This window comes from Theropithecus gelada, chromosome 3, assembly GCF_003255815.1.
Source record: "Theropithecus gelada isolate Dixy chromosome 3, Tgel_1.0, whole genome shotgun sequence".
Lineage (NCBI taxonomy): Eukaryota > Metazoa > Chordata > Mammalia > Primates > Cercopithecidae > Theropithecus > Theropithecus gelada.
In genome coordinates, this window is record NC_037670.1 from 176,130,834 (window position 1) to 176,146,472 (window position 15,639).

Here is a 15,639-nt window from a genome sequence, read left to right on the forward strand (position 1 = left end):
TTAATAAATTCAGGTTCACAACTGGTTAGCCTTTTATTCATTTAACTTTGAAGAACGTATTAGTTGATGTCTAACTGCTGAAGTTTTGGCCCTGTTAACTATTCAAGTTTATGATTGAAAGAATTTGTCACTAGTTGTTTTGCCTTAAGTAACCTGAGATACTTGCTTTGACTGTCCTTTCAAAGGCTTTCAGACTTGGATATTAAAGGCATGGTAATTGCCTTTAGAAGGGATAGCAAACAGTATGAAACAAAAGGATTTTGTTGTGTAGATACTAGATTCATTATTCATTCATTATTAGTTTAGATTTTGATTTTAGCTTTTGATTTTTGTTTGGATGTTTTTAGTTTCTTAAGCAGGTGAGAAATTTATTGAATAATAGACATCTGATTTCTTTGCATTTCCTTCATATTTGGGTGTTGGCTTCTTTTTTTTATTTTTGGAGACAGTCTTGTTCTGTTGCCCAGGTTGGAGTGCAATGGCATGATCTTGACTCACTGCAACCTCTGCCTCCCGGGTTCAAGCGATGCTGAAAATCCTCAGCATCCAGAGTAGCTGGGATTACAGGCGTGTGCCACCACAGCCAGCTAGTTCTTGTTTTTGTTTTTGTTTTTGTTTTTGTTTTTGTTTTGAGACAGAGTCTCCCTCTGTTGCCCAGCTGGAGTGCAGTGGTGCAACCTCGGCTCACTGCAACCTCTGACTCCCTGGTTCAAGCAATTCTCCTGCCTCAGCCTCCTGACTAGCTAGGATTAGAGGCACGTGCCACCACGCCCAGCTAATTTTTGTATTTTTAGTAGAGACAGGGTTTCATCATGTTGGCCAGGATGATTTCAGTCTCCTGACCTTGTGATCTGCCCGCCTCGGTCTCCCAAAGTGCTGGGATTACAGATGTGAGCCACCACACCTGGCCCAGTTTTTGTATTTTTTAAAGTAGAAACTGAGTTTCACCATGTTGGCCAGGCTGGTCTTGAACTCCAGATCTCAGGCAATCCACCCACCTTGGCCTCCCAAAGTCCTGGGGTTACAGGTGACAGCCACCGCACCCAGCCCTAACTTCTTGACCTATCTGAAAAGAGATAGTGCCTTTGTTGCTTCTGAACACCATTATGCTTAATTGTATAAAAGAAATGATGGGATTTTATAAATATATATGTTTTTAAATTTAATATTACGATTTACTTTGTAAAAAATACTCTCTAAAGAATTATAATATGGTTTGGGAAAAAGAGTAACATCTACCTGATAGAGTTGTTGAGAGTTAATATATTTTACAGCTCAGGAAACCAAGGAATCATGATGTTGAGCTGTTGCAGATAGGATGAGCCAGGGTGGTTATTCCATGAAGAATCTGGACAGAGCTGCCCAAATCCTGTTGGTGAGGTCTTTGAGCAGAAAGTTTTTTCATTTTGCCCTTAGGTGCTGACAGGTAGCCAAGAGGGAACCTAAGGAAAGTAGTTTCCCGGGGTTTTTTTTGTTTGTTGTTGTCAGTGAATTCTGTAACATTAGTCTGCCTGTTTTTATCACAAAGACCATTATTTAAGTTTTGAAATTGGACAATAAATTCCTGAGTTGTTTCTTGTACCTTTTCCAAAAATAAATATGACTGTTGTTCTGAGCTAGTGTTTATACAATTGTTGAATAAGATGGTCATGACCTCTATGCATGGTATTAAGGTATGGCTTAGCCCAAACAAGATAGTAACAGATTTGTTTAGAAATTTGCAAGCATGACCATATTACAGTAATTTTTTCATTTATTAACAAATATTTTTTCATTAACAAATATTTATTAAATTGTTGCTATATTCTATGCATTATTATAACCTCCAGGGATAGACAAAAGCTCTTGCCCTATTGGAGCTTACTTTCTGGTATGGGAGAGATAAACAATAAATTAAAAACTCAGTGAATAAGTAATTATGTATATGTAAGAAGGTGATAAATTCCATGGAATAAGGAAGACTAGTTTAATGTTTAATGACTGGGTTGAAGTTTTAAATAGGGTAATCTTGGTAGGGCCTTATTGAGAAGATGATACTTGAGCAAAGATTCAATGGCAGTGAAAGAGCCGTCATGAAATTACCTGGGAGGAAGAGTGTTCTAGACTGAGTGAAGAGCCAGTGCGTAGTCCGTAATGGAGTATAATTGAAATGTTTGACCCACAAGGAGACCTGTGTCTAGGACAAAATGAATGCAAAGAGAAGGTAGTGGGAGAAGTGCTCAGAGAGATAATGCCAGATTATGTAGGGACTTGTAGGTCTTTGTAGGGAACAGATGGGTGGTCATGTCTACCATTGATATTATATGTTAAGTCTAGATCGAATGACAAAAAATTAATATTTGTTCAGTTTCTACTGTATTCATCCTGTAGATACTTTTCAGCATTTTCTGTGGGCTATTCATTGTGCTAAGTGAAAGGAAAACATTAAACAAGAAAACAAACAGCAAAAGCAAGTCACAGCCCTTGTGGAGATTGTCTTGGTTCAGTGCAAAGGGTGGTGTTTTGTGTGTCAGTCATTGTATCTGACACTTTACATATTTTACCTTGTGTAATTCTGAGTATTTCATTTCATTCTGATTATCCAGTAAGATGGACAATGTCGTTAACTTGGAATACAGTTGATGAAAATGAGGCTAAGAAAATCTGCTAATTTTTCCAAAGTTGCATAACTGATATATGGCAGAATGGGATTAGAATTCAGTCGTGTCTTTTCATTATACCATTGATTCCCAAATCTGGCTGTGCATCAGAGTTAACTTGGAGGAGGCTTGTTGAAGCTAAAGATTCCTTAACCTAACCTCTGGGAATTCACATTTAGCGTAGCTGGCGTGGAGCCCTGGGAATCTGTAGTTTTAATAAATACTCCAAGGATTTCTGTATTTTGAAACTACCGCCCTCCATTATTATATTTATGGTAGTGTGATACAAGTGATTATGGGAACCTTTGTCTTCTATTTTTACAGAAAATGGTTTTGTTGTTTCATTGTTTAGTATCATGTTTGTTACAAGATTTTTAGAGATGCTCTTTGTCAGGCAAGGATTTCCCTATTTTTCCTAGTTTGTTAAGAATTGAGTGTTGAATTGTAATAAATTCTTTATCTCCATTGATCAAACCATGTATTTTTTTTCTTTTAATTTATGGAGGTGGTAGATTACGGTTTTTCAAATATTGGACCAGCTTTGAGTTCCTGAAGTAAATACAACGTATTCATGGTATATTCAGTTTTTAAAAACATGGTTGGTTTCAGGGCTTTTTTTTTTTTTTTTTTAAGATTTCTGTAATCTCTCTGAGATTGTCTTTAATATTCTTTCCTTAAACTGCCCTTATATCAGGGTGGTAACAGCCTCAGAAAGGGACATGGAGAATCTTTCCTCATTTTCTGTCGTCTGAAGGCCATTCTGTCTACCTAAAATCATCTGTTCCTTAGATACTTGGTAGAACTCACTTTTTAAATCACCTAGAAATGTTTTTACGATAGTTTAACATTCACAGGGACTATAGGGCATCCAGGTTCCTGATTTTCCAGAGCTGGTGTTGTGCATTTATGTTTTTCTAGGAATTTGATCATTTTACCTGAATTTGTAAACAGTACTCCTATTTTAAATGTGTCTGTATTTATGCCTCTTTCTCATTTTCTTATTTGTGCATTTTTCTTGATATGTTTTGCCAGTGTTTGTGTAACTGCCCGATGGGTTCTTCCTGCCCACTCCACAGAGAAAATCATACCCTGAGACCATAGCATTGCAGGCAAGAAAGAACTTCCTTCACGTGAAGCTGGCCCAGGCAGGAGAACTGGGCTTATCACTCACATCCATTTTCCTGAAGGCTCAGGGTTTTTATGGACAGTTTGGTGGGCAGGGAGCTAGGGAATGGGTGTGGCTGATTGGTTGGGGATGAAATCATAGGGGGGTGGAAAACAGTCTTTGTGCACTGAGTTCACCTCTGGGACAAGTTGAGTCATGAGTCACAAACCTGGGTAGGATCCGTATGAAAGATATCTCAAAAAACAATCTTAGGTTTGCTATATGTAAAATGTTCGTTCCCTGGTGCCATAAAGAAATAGCACTCGAATATAAATTTAATTCTCTCAGCAAGGCAGTCTTTATTTTCTGCAGAAAGGGTGCTCATCGCAGATGGAATAATGGGGAAAGCACATTCGAACAAAGGAAGGAAGTAATTTTTATCCCTTATGCTGTTCCTGCTACTGTGTCCTATCTCCATTGGCTGGAGCCGGACCGCACAATCTAAACTAAAACCTGATTGGCTAACAGTTTAAAACTTTTCCAAATAGGTAAAAGTAATGGAAAGACAAAGGAAGAGAAGAAGTTGCTTGTGCCAAATAGGGAAGGGGCATAGGCTGCGAGCTGGAACGTGCCTGTGAGCATGTCCAGCACAAATATTTTGGTTAAGGTACAAGGACATAGAATGTACTATGTGCCTATGAGCATGTTTAACAGCTACGCAGGATAGGGCTTAACAAAGAGTTATTAGCATAAAGAGGCTTAAAGGAAGTTAGTCTTTAAAAGAAACTGTTATTTCTAACACGATTTACTCTTTAACAAGAAGGGAAACTTTGAAGAGGAACTTTTTACTTTCTACAGGTTCTACAATAATGGTGTTATCTATAGGAACGATGGAGGAAGTCATGAATTTTGCAACGTCTGGCCACATGACTCCCGAGCAGTAAGGGATTATAGAAACTACACCTACATTTCAGTAGAGTTTAGGCCCTTCCAGTTCCCATTATCATATTCTTGCTTACAAAGGTGGTTTTCAGTCCCTGATCAAGGAAAGGGGCTAGTTACAGGGAGGGGCTGTTATCATCCTTGCTCCTAAGTTAAACGGGAAACCACATTTCTCCTAAAGCTGGCTTGGCATACACCCAGCAGTGACCAGGGACAGTTTGGAGGTCAGAAGCAAGATGAGGTCAGCTATGTCGGATTTCTTTTACTGTCATAATTTTGCAAAGGCAGTTTTATTTTGTTAATTTTACTGATCTTTTAAAGAACCAGCGTTTGGCTTCTGTTGTCTTATCTTCATTTTCTATTAATTCCTGATAATGTTTTTATTATTATTTTATGTTCCTTGGGTTTATTCAGTTATATTTTTCTTAATTCATAGTTTGTGGTCATATTTTCTAATATAGGCATCAAAAGCTATAAATTTAGCCATATCCTATGGGTTTTTAAAAAGTTGTATTTTCACTCCTTAGTTCTGTAGAAATCTCTGTAGTGTTCATTTGCACATTTTGTAACCTTTCTAGTTACTTTGTTACCATTGGTTTTTGGTGGACTTGTCTTGGTCACAGCATGTGGCTCCTTGACCCCACTGGTCGCACACCTCAAGAGCCTTTGCTCTTACTCCACCCTCCCCCAGATAGCTTTTCCCCACATAGCTGCAGTACTCACTAGTTTACGTCTTGACACAAGTATCACGTTTTCAGGGAGGCCTTCCCTCTCCATCTTCCTGAAGCTTCACACACCTCCTTGTTGCTCTTCCCTGCTTTATTTTCTCTCCTCAGAGCTTATCACTTTCTAATATGTTATTTAACACAGTGTTCCCAGCTGGATAGAGAAGGAAGTAAAGCCATTACGGGGTGTATAGCTGGAGACAGAAATGGAATTAAATCGTAAGGAAAGTGGGGAGGGCTGAGTGCCTGGACTTTGCCTGTCATGAGACTGAAGACATAGGGGTAGATGCAGCTGAGGAGTCAGTGTTGTGGTTGGAGAGGAAGATTTTTTTTTTTCATATGGAGTCTCACTCTGTCACCCAAGCTGGAATGCAGTGGTGCAATCTCGGCTCACTGCAACCTCTGCCTCCCTGGTTCAAGCAATTTTCTCCTGTCTCAGCCACCCAAGCAGCTGGGATTACAGGCGCCCGCCACCATGCCCAGCTAATTTTTTGTATTTTTAGTAGAGACGGGGTTTCACCATGTTGGCCAGGCTGGTCTCCAACTCCTGACCTCAGGTCCTAGGCCTCCTAAAGTCCTAGAATTACAGGTGTGAGCCACCACACCCAGCCGGAGAGGGAGGTTTTAACTTAGAAGTGAAGAGGTCATCACATCAGTCCTGGATGATGATGAAATTGAGGGTAGGGCAAAGTTCCTTATGTGGAATTTAGGTAAAGGTGACAGCAGGAACACTAACCAAGACATTTGGAGGCAGGTTGGACATGGTCCAACATGATAGTGGGAATCAGGCTAAAGAAAACGTGAGAAACCACATCAGTGTCCATCTTTCATAGCTGCTAATGGAGCAGCCCTTGCTTCCTTCAGGGTCTGTTTTGGGTGGTTCCCTTTTGTGAGGGCCAAGCAGCTCATGGTGGAAGTGGGAAGGCCGGGAGTGGTTTGAGGAAAACAGCCTGTAAGTGTGAATCTTGCTGTGTGGTTGAAGAAGGGGTTGGCTCCCTAGGTGCCTAGTTCCTCGTGGATTCAGAGCAGCCTGTCCGGTTACAGTCTTTAACTTTAGGATCTCATGGCCTTTGGAAGAAGCAGTGCTTTTTTGTTGTTTGTTTACTTGCTCTTTGTCTAACCCTAAGCAAACATTTTAGGGAGTTATAATGTCTGTTTCACCTAAATGTTACTGCTCTGTACATTTTTGTTGCAATATTTTTGTTGCACGTTGCATTTTTTTTTTTTTTTGTCTTTTCCTTTGCTCTCATGGGCTTCCTTACTTAGAGAACGTTTTCTTCTACTTCAGGTGTTTTGTGTTTTTCTGTTTATGTCTTTAGTTTTAAAAGTGCCTGCAGCTAACATAGCAGTGCTTTCATTGGCGCCTGATTTTCCTTTGTACTATTGTCATTTCCAGCCATGCCTCTAGTATTACTGTTGGTGGGAGTTTTTGTTTGGTTGGGTTTTTGTTTTGTTTTGGTATGTTACTGTTGTTTTGTTTTTTTACTTTTTAATTGACTTGTAATGGAATACTTAATAGTTCTTGGTTGGCAGACAGTTAAGAAACAGAACTGTTTACCGTCTTCTAGGCTCATGGCATAACCTTGTACAAGAGAACCTGATTTTACCAGTGGTGCTTTACTGATGCCGATTTGCTTTGTCCTGATCTTTTGGGGATAATACCATTTTTAAGATTATTTTATGCTGTAGAAATAAGTAACTTAAAAGCAGTATCTCTGTGCAGTTTTCTTAGGTATCTACATTGCTTATAGGGTTTCTCTGCCGTAAGTCTATTTAGTGAGATGATTTTATATGTGCATTGGGCTCCTTAGAAAGAATTCCTTAGGAAATTGTATTAGCCTCCATGAAGATCAGATATCAGAAAGTTTAGGAAAAATCGCCAGGCACGGTGGCCTCACGCCTGTAATCCCAGCACTTTGGGAGGCCAAGGCGGGCAGCTCACCTGAGGTCAGGAGTTTGAGACCAGCCTGGCCTACGTGGTGAAACCCCATCTCTACTAAAAATACAAAAATTAGCCAGGCGTGGTGGCACACACTTGTAATCCCAGCTACTTGGGAGGGTGAGGCAGGAGAATTGCTTGAACTCGGGAGGCAGAGGTTGCAGTGAACCAAGATCCCGCCACTTTACTCCAGCCTGGGTGACAGAGTGAGACTCTATCTTAAAAAAAAAAACAAAAAAACAAAAACTAAGGAAAAATTGCTGTTCGGTGCCACATTTAGTTCTTCTTGCCTTGTTTTATAGGTGAGGGAACATAATTACTTGAACTCTTTATTTGAAAATAACTTAGATCTAGAGTGGACACTAGGGCAGGCATAACTTTGATTGGAAAGTAGAACTTTTTTTTTAAGTTGCTTATATTTATTTTTATTGTTTTGAGACAGAGTCTTGCTCTATTGCCCAGGCCAGAGTACAGTGGTGTAATCTTGGCTCACCACAACCTCCGCCTCCCGGGTTCAAGAGATTCTCCAGCCTCAGCCACCCAAGTAGCTGGGATTACAGGCACCTGCCACCACCCCCAGCTAATTTTTATATTTTTAGTAGATACAGGTTGGCCAGGCTAGTCTGGAACGTCTGACCTCAAATGATCCGCCTACCTCAGCCTCCCAAAGTGCTGGGATTACAACCGTGAGCCGCTGTGCCTGGCCAGAGTTGCTTAGAGTTGCTTATTTATAATAATAGATTTTAAGATCCTTGGATTAAAAAAAGAATCTTGCAGTTGTATAGTTGGAAGGGACTTTAGTTGTCCTGTTATGATACATGTGGTACTTGTTATTTTCCTTGTGAAAAGTTATAACCTGATGAGAAAAATTACCCAACTGAAAGCAGTCCAGAACAAAGGTGAAGAAGTATCCATTAACATGGGCAAATGAATAAATCAGCTATTTCACTGCCATTGGTTCTCTGAGCATTAATCCACGGGCCTGAGGTTTTCATTGTTGAACCCTTTTTAAAAACTCAGTACTATCCATATATCTTCTTGTATTTCAATCTCCGTTAACTATATGCATAGTGGTCCTCCTTGTTGGTTTGGAAAACATTGATTCTGTATTTGGTGGATGATTTAAAAGTGTGCTGAAGTGTCTAACATATTTATTCTTCTTTTTTAGGAAATTGAAAATGGCCCTTCAGCTATGCTAGGTCTATAATGGGAAGTGTCACAGTTCGGTATTTCTGTTATGGGTGCCTTTTTACATCTGCGACCTGGACAGTTTTGCTTTTTGTTTATTTTAACTTCAGTGAAGTGACTCAGCCACTTAAGAATGTGCCCGTCAAGGGGTCTGGGCCCCGCGGACCATCTCCAAAAAAATTCTATCCTCGTTTCACTCGAGGCCCAAGTCGACTACTCGAGCCACAGTTCAAAGCAAACAAAATCGATGATGTGATAGACAGTCATGTTGAAGATCCAGAGGAAGGCCACTTGAAATTCTCTTCTGAATTAGGTAAGTATATGATGTTTACCAGCAGCCATATCAATGTATTTAATCAATGGAAGTTTGATTAATTAGATTAATTAGGAGATTAGAAATGCTGCATCATTTTTTCCCACACTGATTTATTTTGTTTGCGAACTAGCTGAAGTTCTGTGGTTTCTGCGAGGGGTGTCAGTGGGGATTTATATTCTAATTTATCCAGTTCTGACTTCAGTGTTTTATGAGAAAACAAACAAGGTCCAGTGAAGAAAAACAAAAAAAGAAAAGAAAAATTAAAAGGCTAGAAAGAAAATGGAACCTATGGGAGAAGGGGTTTGTTTTTTGTTTGTTTTTTTAAGAGATGGGGTCTCACCATATTGCCCAGGCTGTCCTCCAGTTCTTGGGCTCAACTGTCCTCCCACCTCAACCTTGAGAGTAGCTGGGACTACAGGCAGGCACCACTGTGCCCGGCTCTGGAAGAAGGTTTTAATTGCTAGGAGTGTTAATAAGGGAAAGAAATGGTTGAAAGTTTCCTTGACTGTGTTTAACTTATTTTTAAGGGTACATTTAATTAATACAGAACATAAAGTACTGAGTTTAAAAATAAGCTGGGGTTATTTACATCTAATATGATTTTCACTTAACAAGAGTTACTAAGGTGCTAGAAAAAAATATATGTATATATAATATAGTTTATTAAAGCTTAGTATAAAATAGAAAGCTCTTTTTCCTCTGAAAAAATTATATTCTCTTCAACTTGGATGCAAGACTCTATTGTCTATGCCTTTGAATACTGCAATTTTAGAGTGTTGATTTTGACAAATTTTATTTTAAGAGATAAATGAGCAATATTTGTTATCATTAAAACTTAAAGAACTTGGATCTTGTCACAAAAACATCAAATAATAGGTAATTTAAGAGTAAAATAAAATACATTTTTGAGAGATTGAGAGAACCTTAGAATGTGAAAGAAATGTTAAAACAGAGTTTTCACTTTGTCATAGTTTCAAAGAAATAAGATCAGTTCTTAGGACTTAATGATTTTCTAATAAAGGAAGTCAAAAGTATGTAAAATTTTGTGAGGAAACAAGCTAATATCTACTTCAGTTTTCATTTAAAATATTTTTAAATAGAGATGTGATCTCGCCAACTTCAATTTTCATAAAGTACAATTTTCATAAATCTTTTTCAAATAGCCAGTGGACATTTTTAAAGCATTAATGGGAAAATATCTAGCTCTTTTATTTATTTATAGTTACATTGGTAAAGTTTTTATCAAGAAGTAATACTGGGTTTACCATTTTGAATAGACTCTGTATTTGCTTTTGAAAGAAGTAGTGAGAGAATTGTAGATATTTGAGTAACAAACTCCAGCTGCCTAACTGAAAAACTAAATTCCTTATAGACTATCCTAAAGAATCCACAAAAAAAACCTATTAGAGGTAATAAATGAATTTGGCAGTTGCAGGTACTAGATCAACAGGCAAAAACCAGTTGCATTTCTATACTGTAGCAATGAGTGGCCTGAAAATGCAGTTAAGAGATCAATTTTATTTACAATAGCATCAACAGTAATAAAACGCTTAGGAATAAATTTAGCCAAGGAGCTGCAAGATTTGTATGCTGAAAACTGTAAAACATTGCTGAAAGAAATCAAAGAAAACCTACATAAGTGGAAAGATATTCCAGGTTCATAGAATGGAATGCTAAATACTATTAAGTTGTAGATATCACCCAAAGCAATATATAGATTCAGTGCAATCCCTATTAAAATGTCAGTGGTCTTTGTTGTAAAGAGGGGAAAAGGTTATCCTGAAATTAATATGGAATTACAAGAGGCTCTGAATAGCCAAAACAGTCTGGAAAAATAACAAAAGTTGTAAGACTCAGACTTTCCAATTTTAAAAATAAATTGGACTACATCAAAGATAAAAAACTTCTGTACATCAAATAACACATCAAGAATGTGAAAAAAGGGCTGGGCGCAGTGGCTCATGCCTGTAATCCCAGCACTTTGGGAGGCTGAGGTGGGTGGATCACCTGAGGTCAGGAGTTTGCGACCAGCCTGACCAACATGGTGAAACCCTACCTCTGTGAAATACAGAATCAGCTGGGCGTGGTGGCAGGCGCCTGTAATACCAACTACTCGGAAGGCTGAGGCAGGAGAATCGCTTGAACCCAGGAGGTGGAGGTTGCAGTGAGTCAAGATCGTGCCATTGTACCCTAGCCTGGGCGACAGAGCAAGACTCTGTCTCGGCGGGGGGGAAAAAAGTGAAAAAAGACAACCCACAGAATGGGAAAAAATATTTGTAAATCATATTTCTAATAAGGGTTCATTATCTAGAATATATAAAGAATGCTTGTTTGTAATTTTATTTCATTTTGAGGCAGGGTCTCGCTCTGTCACCTGCGCTGGAGGGCAGTGGCGCAGTCACAGCTCAATGCAGCCTCAACCTCCTTGGCTCAAGTGATCCTCCTGCCTCAGCCTCTCGAGTAGCTGGGGCTACAGGGGTGTTCCACTGTGCCCAGCTAATATTTGCATATTTTGTAGAGACAGGGTTTCACCATGTTGCCCAAGCTGGTCTCGAACTCCTGGGCTCAAGCCATTCGCCGGCCTCGGCCTCCCAAGGTGCTGAGACTATAGGCATGAACCACTGTGCCTGGTCTAAACAATTCTTAAAACTCAATTATAAAAAGACAAATGGCTCAATTTTAAAATGGGCAAAGGATCTGATAGACATTTCTCCAAAGAAGGTATACAAATGGCCAAGCAGCAGATGAAAAGATGCTTAATATAATTAGTGATTACAGAAATGAAAATCAAAACAACGAGATAACCATCTCACACCCACTGGGAGGGCTATAATAATAAATTGAAAAAGGAGAGTAACAGGCAACAGTGAGGATGGGAAGAAACTGGAGCCCTCACACGTTGCTGGTGGGAATGGAAAATAGTATAGCCAATAGACAGTTTGGCAATTCCTCCACATGTTAAACATAGAATTTTCATATGACCCAGCAGTACCACTCCAGGGTTTGTACTTGAAAGAATTACCAACAGGTGCTCAAAAACTTGTACTCAATGTTCATAGCAGTACTGTTCTCAGTAGACAGAAGGTGACAACATGTTATCCAAATATCCATCAACTGATGAAGGGATAAACTAAGTGTGGTCTATCCGTACCATGGAATATTATTCAGACAGAGAAAGGAATGACGTTGTGATACATACTACAACATGCATGAACCTTGAAAATATTATGCTAGTGAAAGAAGCCAGACACAAAAGGTCACATGTTGTAGGGTTCCCTTTATGTGAAATGTCTAGAATAGGCAGGTCCATGGAGACAGGGCAAATTAGTGGCTGCCAGAGACTGGGGAACAGGAAGAATGGGAATAACTGTTTTAATGCGTATAGGGTTTTCTTCTTTGTTGCTGAAAGTATTCTGCAGCTAGATAATCGTGCTGGTTGTACAGCATTGAGAATGTACTAAATGTCTCTAATGGTACGTTTTATGTTATGTGCATAATTATCACAGTTAAATGAAAAATCCAAAATTTCTTACATAAAATAAATTTAATATAGAAGGAATTAGTATAAATAATATAGCAGTAGTTAAAAGTGTGCAGATTTCTGAGTAGGGAATTATTGGACAAGCAGGGAAAGGAACCTATGAAAAGGTACATTTGAGAAAGATTATTGGCCAGGCGTGGTGGCTCACACCTGTTATCCCGGCACTTTGGGAGGCTGAGGCTGGTAGATTGCTTGAGCTCAGAAGTTTAAGACCAGCCTAGGTGGTATCTACCGAAAGTTTAAAATTTAGCTGAGTGTAGGGGCACATGGCTGTAGTCCCAGCTACTTATGAGGATTGTTTGGGCCCAGGAGGCAGAGGCTGCAGTGAGCTGGAGGCAGATTGCACCACTGCACTCCTACCTGGGGGACACAGCAAGACCCTGTCTCAAAAAAAAAAGAAAAAAAAAAGAAAATCAACCATAAATTTAAAATTAAAAACATTTTCTCATTTAATCTGAAATTAATTATAAAATTAATCAAAAAGGGTCCTCTGGAATGTTAATTGAGGTTTGGCTACGATTTTATTTGAGCAAGGGAGTAAGAAAAGTAAGCTAAAACAATCTTTTCGTATGGCATCTTTTCATCAAGAGACCTATAATAGAACATGATTCATATTTTGGTCATCACCAAAGTGTCTTCTCTTCTGAAGTTTCCTTGTATCAAATGCTAGTGGAGGTTTGTTGTTTTGTGTTTAAAAAGGATGAACTACAGTTGAAACAGTTTCAGAGAGAAGGCATATTAAAATATAATGTTTCTCAAAGTGGATTTAGGGACATTAGTTGGGTTCAAATAAATTGGGGAAACACTGCATTCTATTTTGTTTTGAGACAAAGTTTTACTTTTGTCACCCAAGTTGGAGGCATGATCTTGGCTTCCTGTGGTCTCCGTCTCCTAGGTCCAAGCGATTCTCCTGCCTCAGCCTCCCAAGTAGCTGGGTTACAAGCGTGTGCCACCATGCCTGGCTAATTTTTGTATATTTAGTAGAGAAGGGGTTTCACCATGTTGGTCAGGCTGATGTTGAACTGCTGACCTGCCACAATCCACCCACCTCGGCCTCTCAAAGTGCTGGGATTACAGGCATGAGCCGCCATGCCTGGCCGGCAACACTGCATTCTATATCTCATCCCTTTACACCTGGATAAAACATGCACTGTATTAAAGGAACAGAGTTCTACTATTTTAAAACAATGGGCTTTTATTTATTTATTTCGAGACAAAGCCTTGCTCTGTTACCCAGGCTAGAGTGCAGTGGTGCGATCTTGGCTCACTGCAACCTCTGCCTCCTGGATTTAAGAGATTCTCCTGCCTCAGCCTCCCGAGTAGCTGGGACTATGGGAATGCACCACTACTCCTGGCTAGTTTTTGTTTTTGTTTTTGCTTTTTTGTATTTTTAGTAGAGATGGGGTTTCGCCATGTTGGCCAGACTGGTCTTGAACTCCTGACCTCAAGCAATCTGCCCGCCTTGACTTCCCATAGTGCTGGGATTACAGGCATAAGCAACCACACCCTGCCTAATATCACAGTGACTTTGATTAGGCCTGTGGAGGAATTCCCTAACAGTTAAACCAGAAACTGTGAAGGTTTTTTTGTTTTGTTTTGTTTTTTTTATTTAAAAGACAGGATCTCACTCTGTCACCCAGGCTGGAGTGCAGTGGCACAACTGTGGCTCACTGCAGCCTTGATGTCCTGGGCTCAAGCAATCTTCCTGCCTCAGCCTCCTGAGTAGCCAAGTCATGGAGACTACAGGTGTGAGCCACCATGCCTGGCTAATTTTTTTTTTGTAGTAGAGTCTTGCTGTGTTGCCTAGGCTGGGCTCAAGTAAAACTCTTGCCTTGGCCTCCCAAAGTGCTGGGATCACAGGCATGAGCCATTGTGTCTGACCTGGGAAACTCTTTTTATAGAAAAGCTTATCAATTGCCTTTTTCTGCAGAGAGACTCCTGTAAAAACTTGGATGTAACTGAGGCCTGTTGAGGGCCATTGGGGTTCTAAAATCTATTGCTTTAATGGAAAATTATAAAAAAATTTTTCCTAGTTGCCGGTAAATTTTTCTCTTGAATATAATAAACTATTAAGATTATGGCTTGTGGCCGGGCGTGATGTCTCACGCCTATCATCCCAGCACTTTGGGAGGCCGAGGCGGGCAGATCACGAGGTCAGGAGATCCAGACCTTCCTGGCCAACATGGTGAAACCCTGTCTCTACTAAAAATACAAAAATTAGCAGGGCGTGGTGGCATGTGCCTGTAGTCCCAGCTACTTGGGAGGCTGAGGCAGGAGAATCGCTTGAACCAGAGAGTTGGAGGTTGCAGTGAGCCAAGATTGTGCCACTGCGCTCCAGCCTGACAACAGAGGGAGACTCCGTCTCAAAAAAAAAAAAAAAATATATGGCTTGTGAGCAGATGGTGTTTATAGTTAAGACACACTTGCTTTGACCTAGACTGACAAGAATTTGACTTCAACCTGGAGACAACCTAAGTTTGAGAAAAGAGATATTAGATTATAATAGGATAAAGTCAGCATTTTCTTAAGATCATAATATCATTAACAGTAACTGGTGATACTTTCTAGATTTAATTCGCTCACTTCACTCTTTTGCAGGTATGATTTTTAATGAACGCGATCAGGAGTTGAGAGACTTGGGCTATCAGAAACATGCTTTTAATATGCTTATCAGTAACCGCTTGGGCTACCACAGAGATGTGCCAGACACAAGGAATGCAGCGTATGTGCCTTATCGGATTTGCAAATACATTTTAACAGCACGATGTTTTTAGTGTCAGTGTAAGAGGTCATGAGGATGGTGTTCCTATTTCCCATTGTAGCCCTTTATTCAGCATACTAGGAAACTTGAGACAGATTTTCACTTGTGTTACATGTGAAGCCACATGGTCTGAGATGTACCAGCAGAGTCCTAGAGCTTGCTGTGTCTCTTTTAACATTTCAGATCACCTGGGGAAGGAGAGTAGGGTGCTAATTAAATAACCTGAGTATAAGTTTGTTCTAAATGTTTATTGATTGGATTCGTGGCAAACAGGAATTAAAATCAGTGAAGAATTTTACTCCTCATTTCACTTTTCTGTTTCATCATTTTTGTTCCATCAAAGGCTTTTCATGCATGTGGTCAGTCATTCGACAGACAGACATTTGTTGAGCACCTTCTATTTGCTACATGCCTTCTTGAGCCCTGGAAGAAACAAACAAATGTAGTAGTTTCTGAGTTCTCCGGGCTCAGAGTCTAGCAGGG

General features: G+C 39.7%; 1 protein-coding gene across 4 annotated transcripts in view; it reads left to right on the plus strand.

The window, feature by feature from the left end:
* The window catches only part of GALNT11 (polypeptide N-acetylgalactosaminyltransferase 11), an 87,203-nt gene that overhangs the window by 51,445 nt on the left and 20,119 nt on the right, over positions 1–15,639 (plus strand). For 2 of the 4 annotated variants that reach the window (XM_025380778.1, XM_025380780.1), the window contains exons 2-3: positions 8,519–8,851; positions 14,994–15,117. In XM_025380778.1, coding sequence (XP_025236563.1) covers positions 8,557–8,851; positions 14,994–15,117 — 419 coding nt within the window. In that variant the 5' untranslated portion in view covers positions 8,519–8,556. Of the gene's footprint in view, positions 1–8,324; positions 8,852–14,993; positions 15,118–15,639 lie in introns of those variants that run through there. The other 2 variants (XM_025380779.1, XM_025380781.1) reach the window with 2 other exon arrangements.